Below are 16034 nucleotides of genomic sequence, written 5' to 3'. Positions count from 1 at the left end.
CTGGCTGGGTGGAATCTTAACCCCCCCGCCCCCGCCAACCTTGTTTTTTTTGGAGGGGGGGTTTGCATCACATGCTCTCCTGCCGTCTGCTCCTCAGCTCATTCCCTCCTTCCACATGCCGTTGGCTGATTTAGCTCCCCCCACAGGACGCCTGACCAATAATCGCGTCGAGGCCCCTCCCATTGACTCCTCCTCCTTCCTTCCTTTCTTCCTTCCTCTCCTTTCCCTTCAGCCCGCCCCCGCCCCCTCCGCCCTCCTCCTCCCCCTCCCCTTCCCACTCGTCCTTCCCTTCTCCTCCTCCCGGAGCGACCGTGCCCTTTTCCTTTTGCTTTCTCTCTCGGTTTTGGGACTAGCGGACCGGGCCGCGGAACCGTAACAATGAGGTCCTTTCTCCCAGCGGTTCTGCGATGCTGACGCCTCCGCTGCCCCATTCGTCCGTTCCTCCTCGTGCCGCTGGCGGAATTTCACGTGAGTACCCCTCGATTTAAACACAGGTTTACGGTTCGCCCCCCTTTGTTTTCCGCTTGCTCCCCGGTTCTGCACCTCCACCCTTAATTGATGCTTTGCGTTGTGATGTGAAGCTCGCGTTAGTCAAACGTCCGAGAGATGAGAATTTACGGGGGTAAACATGGTTGACAGCAGGCCTCTCGCAGCAGGTGTGACCCCTTTGCAGCAATATGTGGGGTACATGTGAGTCAGCTTGTTTGCTTATGTCACTGCTGCGTGCGTGTGTGCTATTGCAGCAGCTAAGCGCGTCAGATGATTTCTGATCGATTAGCAGGTCTTTGTGAAAGAACAAGCCCTCGGGCCTTCGTCGGAGATCATCATCATCATCATCGCGAGCATCAGTTAAAGGGCTTCGGCTGTCTGAGGACAAGATTGGGTTCTCCTGCAGCAGGATTTCAGGTGTGACGGCCGGGCTTCGCAAGAAAGTCCAAAGTCCGGTCCTGGAGAGCCGCAATCCAGCCTGTTTTCCAGGTTTCCTTGAAACTAGCACAACTGATTGGAGTGATTAGCTCATCAAAATGCTTCTTGATGAAGACCCTGATCATTTCAGTCAGGTGTGCATCACAAATGGGCTGGGTTGTGGCTTTCGAGGACCGGGCTTGGCCACCCCGGGTTTAAGGTCATTTTTAGCAAGCGGGTACCATATTTTCCACACTACTTCTCTAATTAAGAGCAAATCAAATGTTAGATGAGATGGTTTACTGCTAAATTGCTAGTTTGCTTTTCTTTTCAAACTAAAAGCAAATTAATTGGAAGATGAAGCCATTTACTGCTAAAACGGAGTTACAGTGACTTGTCAGCCAAATAAACTTTATATTTACTTTAGTACTTATAGGCTAAAGTAATCAAACACTTTAAGGATTAAAGTAATTGAGTACCTTAATCAACCATATTCCTTAGTAGGCAATTATATACAATTATTGATTACTTTAGTACACAAAACCTTAACATACAATTACTTTAGTACTTATCACCTAAATTAATTAATTACTTAGTTTAAAAATACTCAAGTCATCGATTACTCTAACACTTCATTTATTTAGTGCCAGCCATTTTTAGAACCTCATTCTTTGGGATTGAATGAGTTGAGCTATTTCGGTTTGGATCACTCTACTTAGCAGCACAGTGCCCTAGTGGTTCGCTTGTCTGCCTCACAGGTGTGAGGTTCCGTGTTCGAATCCCGACTCGGGCCTTACCTGCCTTCTTTCGCCCTTTCCAAAAGTTCAGGCTCGTAAAAAAATAGTTCCATCGAGAATCTAAATTGCCCGTGAATGTGAGCGCGCCTTTTGATTGGCTGGCGACCAATCCGGGGTGTACCCCAATTCTCATCCATGCATTCAGGAGGATAAACGAACGGAGATTTGTCACAAGGCGCAGCGTGGTGTCCTAGTGGTTAGAGCGCCTGGCTTCAAGTTGAGAGCTTCCGAGTTGGCGAGAGGTCAAAGGGTGATTTGACGCCGTCCGCCGCCCGGCTTTTGTCTGGGCCCCGCTCGCTCAAAGCGCTGACTCGCCGACTGTTTGTCGGGGTTAGTCCCACGCGATGAAAACACGCTCTGGCTTTTGGTCAGCAACATTTGCGTTGTGAGTCATGTGACCAACTTTATCCCCCACCCGCATTGTCAAATCTTGATTGAATCAGATTTGAAAAAAAGCGCAGTACTTCCTGTGTGAGTCCCAAGAAAATGAGCATAAACGACACAGTTTCATAACCCTTAAAGCAACAATGGAACACAAACGGTTGAGCAACACACGTGAACAGACAATATTTACTCATATATATTATTTATTACCTGCAAAGATAACAACACGTTTTACTGTCACTAAATTGCTATGTTTACAAAATCGGTTTGTCATCAATTTCTGCATAGTACCGCCCCCTGGTGGCAAAAACGCTCACACCAGAAAGAGGCACGTGAATCTTGTAAAAACCTAAATTCTATGTACATTCCATTTAACCAAGTGCCATTCATTTTCCAAGCTGGCTTTAGCCTGACACCAGATGAATAAGTCAAAAATAAAAAAATAATTTGTGGGATCAGTGTCTAGAGCTGTGGTGTCAAACTCGTTTTAGCTTGCGTGGAAGAAAATGTAACCCCAAGGGGCCGGACCAATAAAGTTATGATAGTGCTGGATAAGGCTTCAAAATATGCCTCCGTGGCACAGGTGTCAAACTCAAGGCCTCGGGGGCCAGATCCGGCCCGCCACATCATTTCACGTGGCCCGCCGAATGCTAATCACCACTTCAAGTTTCTGGCGAGGTAAACGTTTGAAATTCGTTCTGTACTTGAAATCGATTTGACTTGGTAGTCTCAATGCGAGCCAACCCTAACCACCCTGAAGCTCCGCCCCTCACGAAGCAGACGTTGACTTCAAAACTTCGGCGACAAGATTAGCTCATCAACGTGGTCCCGATAACAAGAATGAAGGGACGCAGGGGGAGGGGCTCATCTCATTTGTCCTTGTAAGTGGCTTCTGGTAATGCGAGGTGTCGGCCTTGTCTCAGCGGGTCGCTTTAATCTACGTGTCAGATGGGGACATGCCCCCCCTTTGACCCCCATGCAGGACATTAAGCCACTTAAGTGCGCTATAAGGTGAGAGTGCTGTCCCGAGCATTTAGCCAATCGCCTGCTAGCTTTTTATCGCTTTTATTATGGCCGCATTTTTTTAAAAACTCTAAGCCGGGCTTGAGTCCCTAATTTGTTTGGTCCCACGTTGAAGACACTTTCTGGGTCCTTGCAAATCTCATTTAAAGTGACAGAGTTTAGAATTTAGTGCCATCTAGTGGTGAACTAAGAGAATACAACACTCGCAATGGCAACATATCTGATTGTTTTTACTAATAGAGTGCCCCCTGGTGGCGAGTAGAATAGTAGTTTAAACTCAAATCAATACTTTGACTGCTTCTTCTTCTGTATCCCTTTATTTACTGGGAGATTGCCCCCTGGTGGCTAGTAAAAAAAATGCTCTGAATTTTAAGCTGCAGGGTTCAAATCGTAAGAAAAAAGTAGCGTGTTTTACTTGAAAACTTGTAGTATTGGGAAAAAATGGTTGCAATTTTTGGTGATTTTTCAATTCAACCATGAAAGAAAATCACTAAAATAATCAATAAAAATAAAAATATATTCATTGGTGACAGACAGCCCGAAATCAGACACAAATGGCACTGCAATCAGTTGCAAGAATTGGAAAGAATTCCGCATGAGAAGCTAAGAGAATTAGTTTTCTTTCTTCCAAAACGTTTATTGAGTCTTATTAAAAGGAAAGTTGATGTCAAACAGGCCCTTTCCCAACTTTTACTGGCCGTGTTGCAGCCATGAAAGTTCATTATTATTAGACAAGAAACAATCAAGTTTATCAATTTAAACATTCAATATGTTGTCTTTGTAGTGTATTCAATTGAATATGGGTTGCGAAGGATTTTCAAAGCGTTGTATTTTGTTTTTATTTACACTTTACACAATTTCCCAACCAACCGAATCAATCCGGTTTGTATATATATATTCACACACACAGTATATTATCAAAAAAAAAAAAAAAAAAAAAGGTCAAGCCACTGCATGAAAGTCATCGGAGTGAAGCAAAAGAATATTCGAAGCAGATGACATTTGTTGAGGAAAGCCTGGCTGGAGTGGGAGGAACTGAGAGTGTTGAGATAGAGGAAGAATGAGGGACAAGAGGAGAGGGGTGCGGGGGGGTTGTGACATCACCGCTGTAAATCAAAGTTCACGGAACAGAAATGGCGTGTAGGGGGGGGGGTAGTTCTGACAATGCCACGAGTGCACGGAGAGAATGTTGTTCTTAGCTCTAGTTTCTGCCGGTTGATCGGGGGGGGGGTCAGGTGGCGCTGTCTCAAAGTCAGCCAGCTGGCCATCTAGCACAAGGGAGCCTCTCAGGAATTGTGGGAGTGGCAAATATGAGAGCGCAACAGTCAGCGGGCTGCTGCTTACTTTTGCAATCATCTGGACGGGGACGTCCCAAAAGCAGCCCACGCAGTGCCTTTTTAGCTTAGGGCTTCAAGTGACCGTAAAGGAAGGATTTTGTGAGGTGAGGTGAGTCTGGACCTCTGAGGTCAACCTACTGCATTTTCCGCACTTTTAATTATAAGGCGCAGCTTCAGTGACTGGCCTAAAACTGTTTTCATATACTTGGCATTATAAGGCACATAGAATAGAAGCTAGATTAGTGGATGGGCTTGCGCTATGCATCCACTAGAGGGAGCTGCGCTAAAGGGAATGTCAACAAAACAGTCTGATAAGTCAGTCAAACTTTGTTAATAGAGTATAAACAAATTCAATATTAAACATAGTTTTTTTTAAAATCAAATTGTAAGCAAAAACCTTCAAATATACTGTTTGTTGATTTAAAAGCCAATTCTGGGTTTATTTTATAAAATGGTGCTTTCTTTTAGAAAATTTTGCATTTTTGGCGCCTTGTCCTCATATAAATTGCTTCAAAACTGGAACATATCCAGCATTTGAAAATTTCAAAGAGTTAAGGACAATTCTTCATTAAAAAAAAATCATTTAAAACAGAAATGCAGAGGTAAAAATCAAAGAATTTCCATGGCGATGAAGTTATTTTATTTTTTTGTCCCCTCAAAATGACAACCGTCTTTTAGGTGCGCCTTACAGTGCGGAAAATACGGCCATGTTTCATGTAAGAGATTTTCTCATGGTGCGTGCGGTCTTCATGTAAATCCTTTGTTTTCATGCGTTGTTGACAATGGAGCAGATGTGAGCGGCGCTATCACGACATCATCATCTCCGCTTGACCCACTGACACACAACACGCCGTCCACTAGCGCATTACTCAACCCTTCCGCGCCATTACGAGCCACTCAACTAAACTCGTAGCTTGAAGTCACGCTTTATATTTGCCTCGGCTCAGAGATCGTTCAAAAGCTGTCAAACATATATATATATATAAACATATATAAACATATATATATATATATATATATATATATATATATATATATATATATATAACAATATATATATATATATATATATATATATATATATATATATATATATATATATATATATATATATATATATATATATATATATGGTGGTAAAAATGCGTCAACAATGTAACTAAGTGTCTTTCCAAGCAGCGCCATTATTTCTTTCCACGCAGCCCAGTTCTCATTTGCATAAAGCCCGTAGGCCGTCATAAGAAGTACGCGCGGAGTCGTTAAAGATGCGGCACTTATGGAGGCAAACAGCCCGCGGCGACGCGGGCGACAAAAGTTTATATTCCCTCGGCGGAAGGAGCGCAAGCGGCCATCTCGTAGCCGCTCGATACCCGAGCCGGCCGATTCCAGCGCACTGACTCATTTCCTTCCTCCCGGCGGCCCGGCCGACCCCGCGCCGTCCGCAGGCGCCTGAATGTCCGTGTCCATGGCCAAGCGCGAGAGCGGCGGCGGCGCCAGCCCGGTGGTCCGGCAGATCGACAAGCAGTTCCTGGTGTGCAGCATCTGCCTGGACCGCTACCACAACCCCAAAGTGCTGCCCTGCCTGCACACCTTCTGCGAGAGGTACGTTGCAAAATCGGCGCACCTTTCGCTCCACTCTGATTGGTAAGGTTTCATCCAATCATCTCCCAGCCGTTGGCGACGTCACCAAATTAAGCAAATTCATTGGTTTAGACACGCAACGTGTCATGTCCTCCAGCGTGATGCTTGTGTCCGAAGTTATCGCAACTCTACAAGCACTTATGATACCGTATCGCTGCACTTTCACAATTGCCCACTGTGTGGCGCACAAGACTGCAAAAAATCCTTTAAAATAATGAGATAATTTCTAAATAACTGAGTGTTTCCACTAAATTGTTAGAATTGTACAAAAAGCAAGTTTGTTTGATAAGCATTATCATGAATTTGTGTTTTTGATGAAAAATTAGCACTTACGTTTGCCTTTTTGATGCCGTCTACTGAGAGCCGTCTTGTACGATCCAAAAAAGGACAAAAAACGTCCTAAGCGTTATAACTTGAACTTGACAACAACTTCCTTTTTAACCTTCATGGATGCCAAGAAGGTAAAAATAAAAAATAAAAAACGATCTAATTATTTTCAGGCGTCCTGTTGAGTCAACTCGACAAGCTTTAGTGATACCGCATCACTATTTCCATTATTGACCAAGCGCACTGCGTTTCCACAATCGTCCACTGCGAGACACTTGAAAAATTCCTCCAAAATCTTGAGATGGCTTCTTGAGTTCAGCCTATCATATTGCGCCCCCTTTAAATGCCGGACAATAAACGCGACTTGTCTTCCGCAGATGCCTGCAGAATTACATCCCGCCGCAGTCCCTGACGCTGTCGTGTCCAGTGTGCCGGCAGACGTCCATCCTGCCCGAAAAGGGCGTGGCCGCCCTCCAGAACAACTTCTTCATCACCAACCTGATGGAGGTGCTGCAGCGGGACCCCGAATGCAACCGGCCCGAGGCCTGCAACGTCCTGGAGTCGGCCAGCGCCGCCAGCGCCTGCCAGCCACTTTCCTGCCCCAACCACGAGGGCAAGGTCAGCGAAAAATGGCCCCTGACGTCTATAGTCGTCATTGGCACTTAACGACTTAAGCGCTGCTAAAGGATAGGTCGGATGATGCGCAACCGTTTTTTGAAATTTTGGAGTGGGTCACAATGGAAGTTACTTCCATTTTATACACAGTATAAAGCCAATATGATCGGAGTACATCATCAAAATGTGCATGGGGGAAAGTCAACCAAGTCGGGTAAGTTACTTTAAAAATAGGTGGACTAAAAATATCTGCCTCCAAGCGGCCATTGTGCCACTTCCTGCCGAGAGAAAACGACATCAAGTTGCTCGGGTAAAAGACCAATCACAACTCAGCTGGCGAAGGTCACATGATCACATAATGTCACTATTACGGAATGTTACTCGGAATGCCACGCTTACACTAGTGCAGGTCGCAGGAAACACTGTCAGGAAAATTCTGGGCTTGGTTTCCCCTTGAAACAAGTGCGGGTTCGAAGGCGCCGCTGTTGTTTTGCGCCCCCCGCAGGTGATGGAGTTCTACTGCGAGTCGTGTGAGACGGCCATGTGCCTGGAGTGCACGGAAGGCGAGCACAGGGAGCACGTGACCGTGCCTCTGAGGGACGTGCTGGAGCAACACAAGTCGGCGCTCAAGAACCAGCTGGACGCCGTACGCAACAGGTCCGCTCAAATTTGCCCATTCAAATTGATTTCACATGATTTTCCCAAATAATGTCGGTTTTAGATAATATTTTTCAACAAGAAAAATATATAGTAAAGCATGAGAGTAATAAGAGTGCGTTTTGTTTGCGCCGCAGACTCCCTCAGCTAACGGCGGCCATCGAGCTGGTGTCGGAGATCTCCAAGCAGCTGACGGAGCGCAAGCACTGCGCCGTGACCGAGATCAACGCCACCTTCGACGAGCTGGAGAAAGCCTTGCGCCAGCGCAAGAGCGCCCTCATCGCCGAGGTGGACAACATCTGCGGCGCCAAGCAGAAGGTGCCACGATTTCTTTGGTGACATGCACGTACTACTTCCGTGGCAGTTCCATTAGAAACAACTAGCAAATTGAAAATTGCACACTGCTACCCTCTGCTGGCAGTTTGGCTCACTGCGGCGCCTGACACAACGAAAAAACTTGAGCTTCATTATTCTTTTTTTGTCAATGTCCAAAAGTATATTCATCATAAAACATTAACAATACTATTGTTCATAAAACATTTTTTTTTTCATTTATTTAATAAAATTAAACCCTTTTGTGGGCCAGACCCGGACTCAGGGCTGTATGTTTTCTAATGGTGAACCAAGAGAACCATTTTGAAGCATGTGCAACGGTAACATGCCTGATTGTGTTTGCTAGTGGAGAGTGCCTCCTAGTGGCTAGTAGAATTGCAGTTCAAGGTTCAGACCGTATGCTTGACACCACTGGTTTACCACAATACCAAGAAAGATTATGATTATGAGTCAAATAAACATTCAACTCGCAATGGAAAACTTTCAAATATTCTTTTTTGTTGTGTCAAATATAATTTCTGGATTCATTTTAGAAAATTGCGTTTGTTTATGTGCTGTACAAGGCACATCGGGTTATAAGGCTGATTAAAAGGTGCGGAAAATACGGTACTCCAAAGGTTCTCAATGGGGTTGAGAACAGGGGAATAGATGATTTTCTTTCTCCCCTTTTCCCTGTTAAGTCAAGTAAAACATATTTGCATAGCCGTCGAAGGGCGTCGCGGGTGATAAAGAAACCACGGCCAACGTCCCGGTCGGCGTGTGCGTTCAGGTGCTCCAGGCCCAGCTGACGTCGCTGGTGCAGGGCAAAGAGAACATCCAGAGCAGCTGCGACTTCACCGAGCAGGCCCTGAGCCACGGCAGCGCCACCGAGGTCCTGCTGGTCCAGAAGCAGATGGGCGAGCGGGTCAGCGCCCTGGCCCGCCACAGCTTCCCTGAGTTCCCGCACGAGAACGGCCACCTGGAGTGCCAGGTGGAGACGGACGGCCTGCGGCGCTCCATCCAGAACCTGGGCGTCCTGATCACCACGGGGGCGGTGGGCCACACCAGCGTGGCCACCGGCGAGGGCCTGCGCCACGCCCTGGTGGGCCAGCACACCACCGTCACCGTCACCACCAAGGACAAGGACGGCGAGCTGGTCAGGACGGGCAACGCCCACCTGCGGGCCCGCATCGTGTCGGCCGAGGGGGCGGCCTCCGAGGCCGAGGTGTCGGACAACAAGAACGGCACCTACGAGGTGGGCTTCACGCCGCGGGCCGAGGGCGAGTTCGCCTTCCAGCTGCTGCTCTACGAGCAGCCCGTGCGGGGGAGCCCCTTCCGCCTGCGGGCCGTCAAGCCGTCCGACGTGCTGCAGTCGCCCGACGACGTCAAGAGGCGGGTCAAGTCGCCCGGCGGCGGCGGCGGGGGCCACGTGCGCCAGAAGGCCGTCAGGAGGCCCTCCAGCATGTACAGCACCACCAAGAAGAAGGAAAACCCCATCGAGGACGAGCTCATCTACAGAGTCGGTGAGCCCGCCGACGAAACGTTTTTGGCTAGCTCGAGTGAGCCTAAAAAGTGATCAGTGGGAACGGCGGCTATGTCGCTCCAGTCTTTAAAGCTACTCGGAAAAGTCGTCACGGCCCGCGCCAGCCTATATGGAGCAGTTGAGTACTGCTAGCGGCTAATCCAAGAAAATAAAAAGTAGGTATTTTCGCTAGCCCCTAGAACCAATTTGGCGACTGAAGACAGTAAAAGACAGCTTTAATACGTTGAAATCTAGCAGCATCAAACTATTTTACTCTTGAGAAACAAGGACATTTTAGGCAAACGTCACAGTAGCGATTCTTGCTAGCTAGACGCATATTTGAGTCGGTCTGTTTTGGTAAAACGTAATCGGTAGGAACAGCAACTATGTCGCCCGAGTCTTTTGCGCCTATTAAAATGCTTGGAAAAGTCATCTGATGGCCCTCGCCAGCCTATATGGAGTAGTTGACCCGGCTAGCCATCAAATAATCATATAAGTTTATTAGAAAATTATTTGAAGTCAAATAAAAAATATAAACATAGGTGAGAAATCATCAAAAATGATTTCATGTCCAAATATATATATGTTTTTATGTATATTGAAATAAATAGTCTGATATGAAGGCATTTTTTGTTTTTCAGGAACAAGAGGACGCGACAAAGGCGAGTTCACCAACCTGCAGGGCATCTCCACCTCCAGCAACGGCCGCATCGTGGTGGCCGACAGCAACAACCAGTGCATCCAGGTCAGAAAGACAAAATCCCGCCAGCGGGACGCCGTGGGTGAGCAAGGTGTCCCGCGGCAGGTGTTCTCCAACGACGGCCAGTTCAAGATGCGCTTCGGGGTGCGGGGTCGCTCGCCGGGGCAGCTGCAGCGCCCCACGGGGGTGACGGTGGACATGAACGGCGACATCATCGTGGCCGACTACGACAACAGGTGGATCAGCATCTTCTCCTCGGACGGGAAGTTCAAGGTGCGTACCGGGAGGTGCCAGAAATAGCGACATCACTACATACCTACTCTGTAACGACGCGTTTCGGCGCCGGCCTTTTTCAGAGCAAAATCGGAGCGGGTCGCCTGATGGGTCCGAAAGGCGTGGCCGTGGACAAGAACGGACACATCATCACCGTGGACAACAAGGCCTGCTGCGTCTTCATCTTCCAGGCCAACGGGAAGCTAGTCACCAAGTTTGGAGCCAAGGGAACTTCTGACAGACATTTTGCGGGTCATTAGCTTTGTTTTAAATTACTGCGAGATAATGTCACAAAAGGAAAGAAAGATTTTTTTGGGGGCGTGCCGCTCTTATTGGATCTTATATCTATCTCATATTAGATCTTATCTTGTGAGCGTGTAAGCTAGCTATCGGTCAATAATGTTTGCCAACTTGCGACATTGTCTTTCCTTTTGTGGCAACGGAGGATGATAGCATTAACTGAAGCTAGCTATGTTCCTAGCTAGCAAGCAAGCTAACTCGGCATTTTTTGCTGAATTTGTTTTGGTTTGGTTGTGTATTAACCAGACAAAAGTCTTAATGTTGCAAGAGTCAAGTTATTGATTGTGGAGGTGTTTGTTTTTTAGCTAGTTGGCTAGCTAGCTAGCTCTCTTGCTAGCTCACTTGTAGCTATCCAACTATCTTGCTAGCTAACAAGCAAGCTAGCTTTGAACAATTTTTGCTAACTTTTCTTTCCTTTTGTAGCCAAAAGCGACACAAATGTGGCACTTGAAAAAAGCTGACAACATTAGCTTTGATTTGAATTGTATTTTTTTTGTTTTGCTAGTGTATTACTAAGCCAAAGGTCAAACATACACAAATATTTTTTTGGGGGGGGCAGTCTTGCAAGACTGGGATGTTTTTTCTCAAGTCAAAAGTAGTTTTTCTCTGCCTAGCTAGCTAGCGATCCTGCTTGCACACATTTAGCTAGCTAGCTATCTTGCCGGCTAGCAAGCTAGCTGTCGACAATGTTTGCTAACTTGTGATGTTTTCTTTTTGTAGATAAAAGTGGTGCAAATGTGACCTTGGAACAAAAGCTGACAAAATCAGGCCCAGTTTTCAGTACGTAAATGAAGTAAATTCACTTGGCACCCCATTTTTTTTTTTTTTTTTTTAATCACTTTGTGCCTGACCAAGTCCAAAACTAGTGTAACTTCTTGTTTCCCGCAGGTCCTCATTTTGTGGCCGTCAATAACAAGAATGAGATTGTTGTGACGGATTTTCACAACCACTCCGTAAAGGTACATGACATTTTTTGATTATTATTTTTTTGAGCATGTGTGTCATTTTTGCGCGTTCATCTTCAGGTGTACAACGCGGACGGCGAGTTCCTGTTCAAGTTCGGCTCGCACGGCGAAGGCAACGGTCAGTTCAACGCTCCCACCGGCGTGGCCGTCGACTCCAACGGGAACATCATCGTCGCCGACTGGGGCAACAGTCGCATCCAGGTAGAAGAAAAAATAGTACTAGGTTGTTGTTGTTGTTTTTTAATGCCTTTTTTCACAAAAAGTGACCAAAAATGGTAAGACTTTTTTCACAAAATAACACCATGTATAGTACGTTTTTTTGTTTGTTTTTGTTTTTTTTGCTAAAATTGACCATGTATAGTGTTTTTTTTTTTGCCCCCCCCAAATAATGATTTTTTTTTTTTTTACCACAAAAAATGAGGCTGTTATTAGGTCAAAATTATTCCAGGCTATTTTTCTTTGCTAAAAATTGCTAAATTTTTGTTTGGCATTCTTTTTTTTTAATTTATTTATTTATTATTTTTGCAACCATGTATAGGAAGGCTTTTTTTTTTTTCAAAAAAATGACCATTTATATTGTCTTATATTTATTTATTTGTTTATTTATTTATTTATTTATCCGTTTATTTACTTTTCGCAAAAATGACAGAAGTGGTCAAAAATGACATGTAATTAGGCTTTTTTTTTTTTTTTTACTGACCACGTACAGCAAAGCTAATTCCTTTTTTTCCCCCCCGGCAATTCAGGTGTTCGACAGCTCGGGCTCCTTCCTGTCGTACATCAACACGACGGCGGACCCGCTGTACGGCCCGCAAGGCCTGGCGCTGACGTCGGACGGCCACGTGGCCGTGGCCGACTCGGGCAACCACTGCTTCAAGGTCTACCGCTACCTGCAGTGAAGCGCGGGAGCTTCGCTCGCGGCCGTCCTGGGATTTTGCCCGCGTGCTTTTCCCCGCCCAAAGTGTGCGTTTACGCTCCCTAGTTAGAGTCGTAACTGGTGATGGACAAACCGAGCTCCGCCGAGCGCTCGTGATATTTTCGACACCTCTGGGCGGCGCTCTCGGTTCAGGGAGACGTTTTCACACGTTTCCGCGTGCGCTCGAGAGCGCCACCTAGCCGAATGAAAAAAAATCTCGCGGGTGCTTGGCGAAGCTTCGGTTTTCCAGTCGCTAGCCGTAACTACGTCGAAATGCATGCCTTAAAATTCCATCTGCGTAATCGGCGCTCGATTCCGCGGAAAAAACGCAGTATTTGGGTCGCGCTTGAAAGAAAATCAAAAGTCACTCAAATAATGAGGAAAAAAGGCGGGGAAAAAAAAACACTACATTGAACGGGACTACAAACAAATCGTAGAAATATCCCCCAAAATTCATTTGTAATATCGGAAGCTTCATCGTTACGTTAAAATCGAAAAAGTGATTTGGAGGGGGCGTTTAAAAAGAAAAAAAAAAAGAAAAATTTGAATTCTACTTGAATAAATCTTACACGGGACAAAAAATACAAGTAATTAGATAATTATGCGAATGGAATTTTAATGTTACAGGGAAAAAAGTGCTGCTTTTAAAATGGACAGTTTTCTTCAATAAATTCTAAATAATAAGATAATGATGTAAACTTAATGTTACAAGACATAAAAGTGCTTTTTCGGGGGATTTTCTGCTTTATCCAAAAATGGAACATTTTAATTTCACTTGAATATTTTCTAAATATTACAAAATAAAACAAGTCATTAAATCATTGCTCTATGTAAACATATTGATACAAGAAAAAAAGTTTTTTTTGATGGGACATTTGTAGAAAAAAAAAATCATTAAATTATACTTGAATGAATTTTAAATATTGCAAAATAAAACAATTTGATAATTGTTTAATAATAATGCTTTTGGGGGAGATTTTTTCCTTTATCCAGAAATGAACATTTTGATTTCACGCGAATGAATTCTAAATATTACAAAATAAAACACGTAATTAGATGATTATGTCAAAACGGAAAAAACTGCTTTTCAGGGGCATATATTTTGAAATTAAAATTCCTTTTTTTTCCTAATTAATGATTAAGGAATACTCACAAAATTAGAATAAATTGATCTTTATTAAAAAACAAAAAAATCACTCATAATATTTTTTTTTAATGCAAATCGTTTGTTGCACAATTCTGTCTGAACGACAACTGAAATTGCAATTTAAGTCCTTGTAAAGTAGCGCCATTAAATCGAATTGTTGTAAGGTGACACGTTTGGAAAATTGCACCAAAAATGAAGATTTTTTTTGATGACGTGTTTTCTTGGAAACATTCATTTTCATTTTAGCCACAAGTTAGCTCTAGGAAAAAAAAACACACACACAATTACACTCTTCTAAAATCATATTTATTCTTGTAAATTGCCATTTTATTTTGATCTCAGCTTGCAAAATGACGCGTTTTTTTTTTCTCATCAAATTGGGCTTGATTTTCTTTTCAGTGTGCCTCCCGTCATTTTATTTTATTTTTTTATCCCCCTCTGGTTCCACCGCTTAAAAGGTAAAACAACGGAGATGTATGTAGTGTACATATCTGAGGAAATGTATATTGTTGTGTACAGAGAAGAGGAAGGCAGCTGTTTTCAAACTTGCGCTTTTCCAAACTTGCTTGCCGGACATCCAACACACGCAAAGCGTATTTATTGCAGCACAAATCATCACTTTTTCTTTTTTTCTTCCATAGGACGAAATCATTCAAAAATAGCTAATCATTCATTTTGTTTTTATACACTAGCTGTGCGTTTACTTTTTTTTTTTTTTTTACATGAACGTGCCCCCCCACTGAATTGTAAACGATCGTTACCTTTTGAAAGAGAATCGTAGTCATCGTATGAAAATGTTTTGCGAAAGACGAGCTTTATTTATTCAATAAATGCTAAAATGCAGTTCGTGATTTCAATTCATCCGTAGCTCGTTCGTAGAGTTATTTCTAGCTAAATCATGCATCATATCAATGAAATAATCTGTATTGATTTTCAGAAGATGATCCGCGAGTTCGTTTTTTCCCCCTGAAACTCATTTTTTATTTATTTATTTATTTGTAAAATAATATTTTCAATAACGCGTCGAGTTTTTAAAATGATTTCATTCACGCGATCGAAAGTAATTAACGAATCGGTAAAAACGGCATCACGGGGAAATTTCATAAATGATCATTTGGAAGAAATAGATCCAATTTTTACCATTTTATTATTGACGCAAGGCTACCAAGAAACTCAACAACAAATATTTTTCATCGAGGTGCTTGTTTAGAAAATACACATCTCAGGAAACAAGTCGGACGCTAAGGTTATTTTTTAACGTCGTCATCGTGATTATTATTTTTGAAGAAACATTTTTCGGTTTTAGAAAGTTGTTTTGCGCTTACTTACGGACGTGCCATGGTCATTGTGCCTCCTCTCCGCTTTGGCTCCCTCTGCTGGTGATTGTGTGCCAACCCGATTATTGAAGGCTATTTTTTTGTAGCTCATTCTTTGCAGCTGTGCTCGGAATATGAAGAAAAATGTCATGGTTGTGATCTAGTTGTGTCACGCACGCACGTCACTGCGACTCTATAAACTTTGCTTTCTTTTCAACAAATATGCACTGGTAATAAAAGCACATGGTTACCTGAAGGGTGCGTGGAATTTATTGTTTTTTTTTAAACAATAATAATATGCATAGAAAGGGATTAAACAGCTTTTTTTTTCAAAAAACAAAAAAGACCAAGTACGGTCAGGCCTTTCTTATTCTCACAAAAAACGACCATGTACAGCAAAACATTTTTTTGTGTAAAATATCGGCAAATTTTAAAGTAAGGCCTTTCTTTATTTTGCAAAAAAATGACCATTTCTAGTGAGGCTTCGCTTTTATTTTTTTTCGGAAAAAACAACCAGGTTTAGTCACATTTTTTTTTCGCAATTAAAAACACCATATACTGTATAACCGGCATTTTTTTCCACCAAAAAATAACCAGGTACAGAAAGGACTTTTTTTTTCGTAAAAAAAAACAAAACAAAAAAAAACCGACCATGTATAGTAAGGCTTTTTCCCACAAAAAATGATCTCAAACGGAAAAAATATATCCGCAAAAAATCCCATCTCATGCAATAAGACGTTTTTTTTCTCTCTCTCTCGCTCTCTCTCTCTCTCTCTCTCTCTCTCTCTCTCTCTCTCTCTCTCTCTCTCTCTCTCTCTCTATATATATATATATATATATATATATATATATATTATATACATATATATACTATAAAAGGTCATTTTTTAGATAAA

At 43.5% G+C, this 16034-nt stretch overlaps 1 protein-coding gene across 1 annotated transcript; it reads left to right on the top strand.

The window, feature by feature from the left end:
* The first annotated feature begins 279 nt into the window (after positions 1-279).
* Positions 280-15394, top strand: LOC148415399 (tripartite motif-containing protein 3-like). The gene is made up of 13 exons (XM_088427889.1): positions 280-468; positions 5893-6049; positions 6793-7033; positions 7536-7687; positions 7825-8005; positions 8790-9522; positions 10163-10266; positions 10327-10494; positions 10578-10746; positions 11515-11574; positions 11683-11753; positions 11820-11960; positions 12506-15394. The coding sequence occupies exons 2-13, from the start codon at positions 5901-5903 to the stop codon at positions 12656-12658; spliced, it is 2322 nt and encodes a 773-aa protein (XP_088284015.1). The 5' UTR covers positions 280-468; positions 5893-5900; the 3' UTR covers positions 12659-15394.
* The last annotated feature ends 640 nt before the right edge of the window (positions 15395-16034 follow it).

Source organism: Hippichthys cyanospilos, chromosome 11, assembly GCF_059441005.1.
Source record: "Hippichthys cyanospilos isolate Australia breed blue-spotted pipefish chromosome 11, RoL_Hcya_1.0, whole genome shotgun sequence".
Classification (NCBI taxonomy): Eukaryota; Metazoa; Chordata; class Actinopteri; order Syngnathiformes; family Syngnathidae; genus Hippichthys; species Hippichthys cyanospilos.
This window is presented reverse-complemented; position numbering and strand designations above follow the sequence as displayed.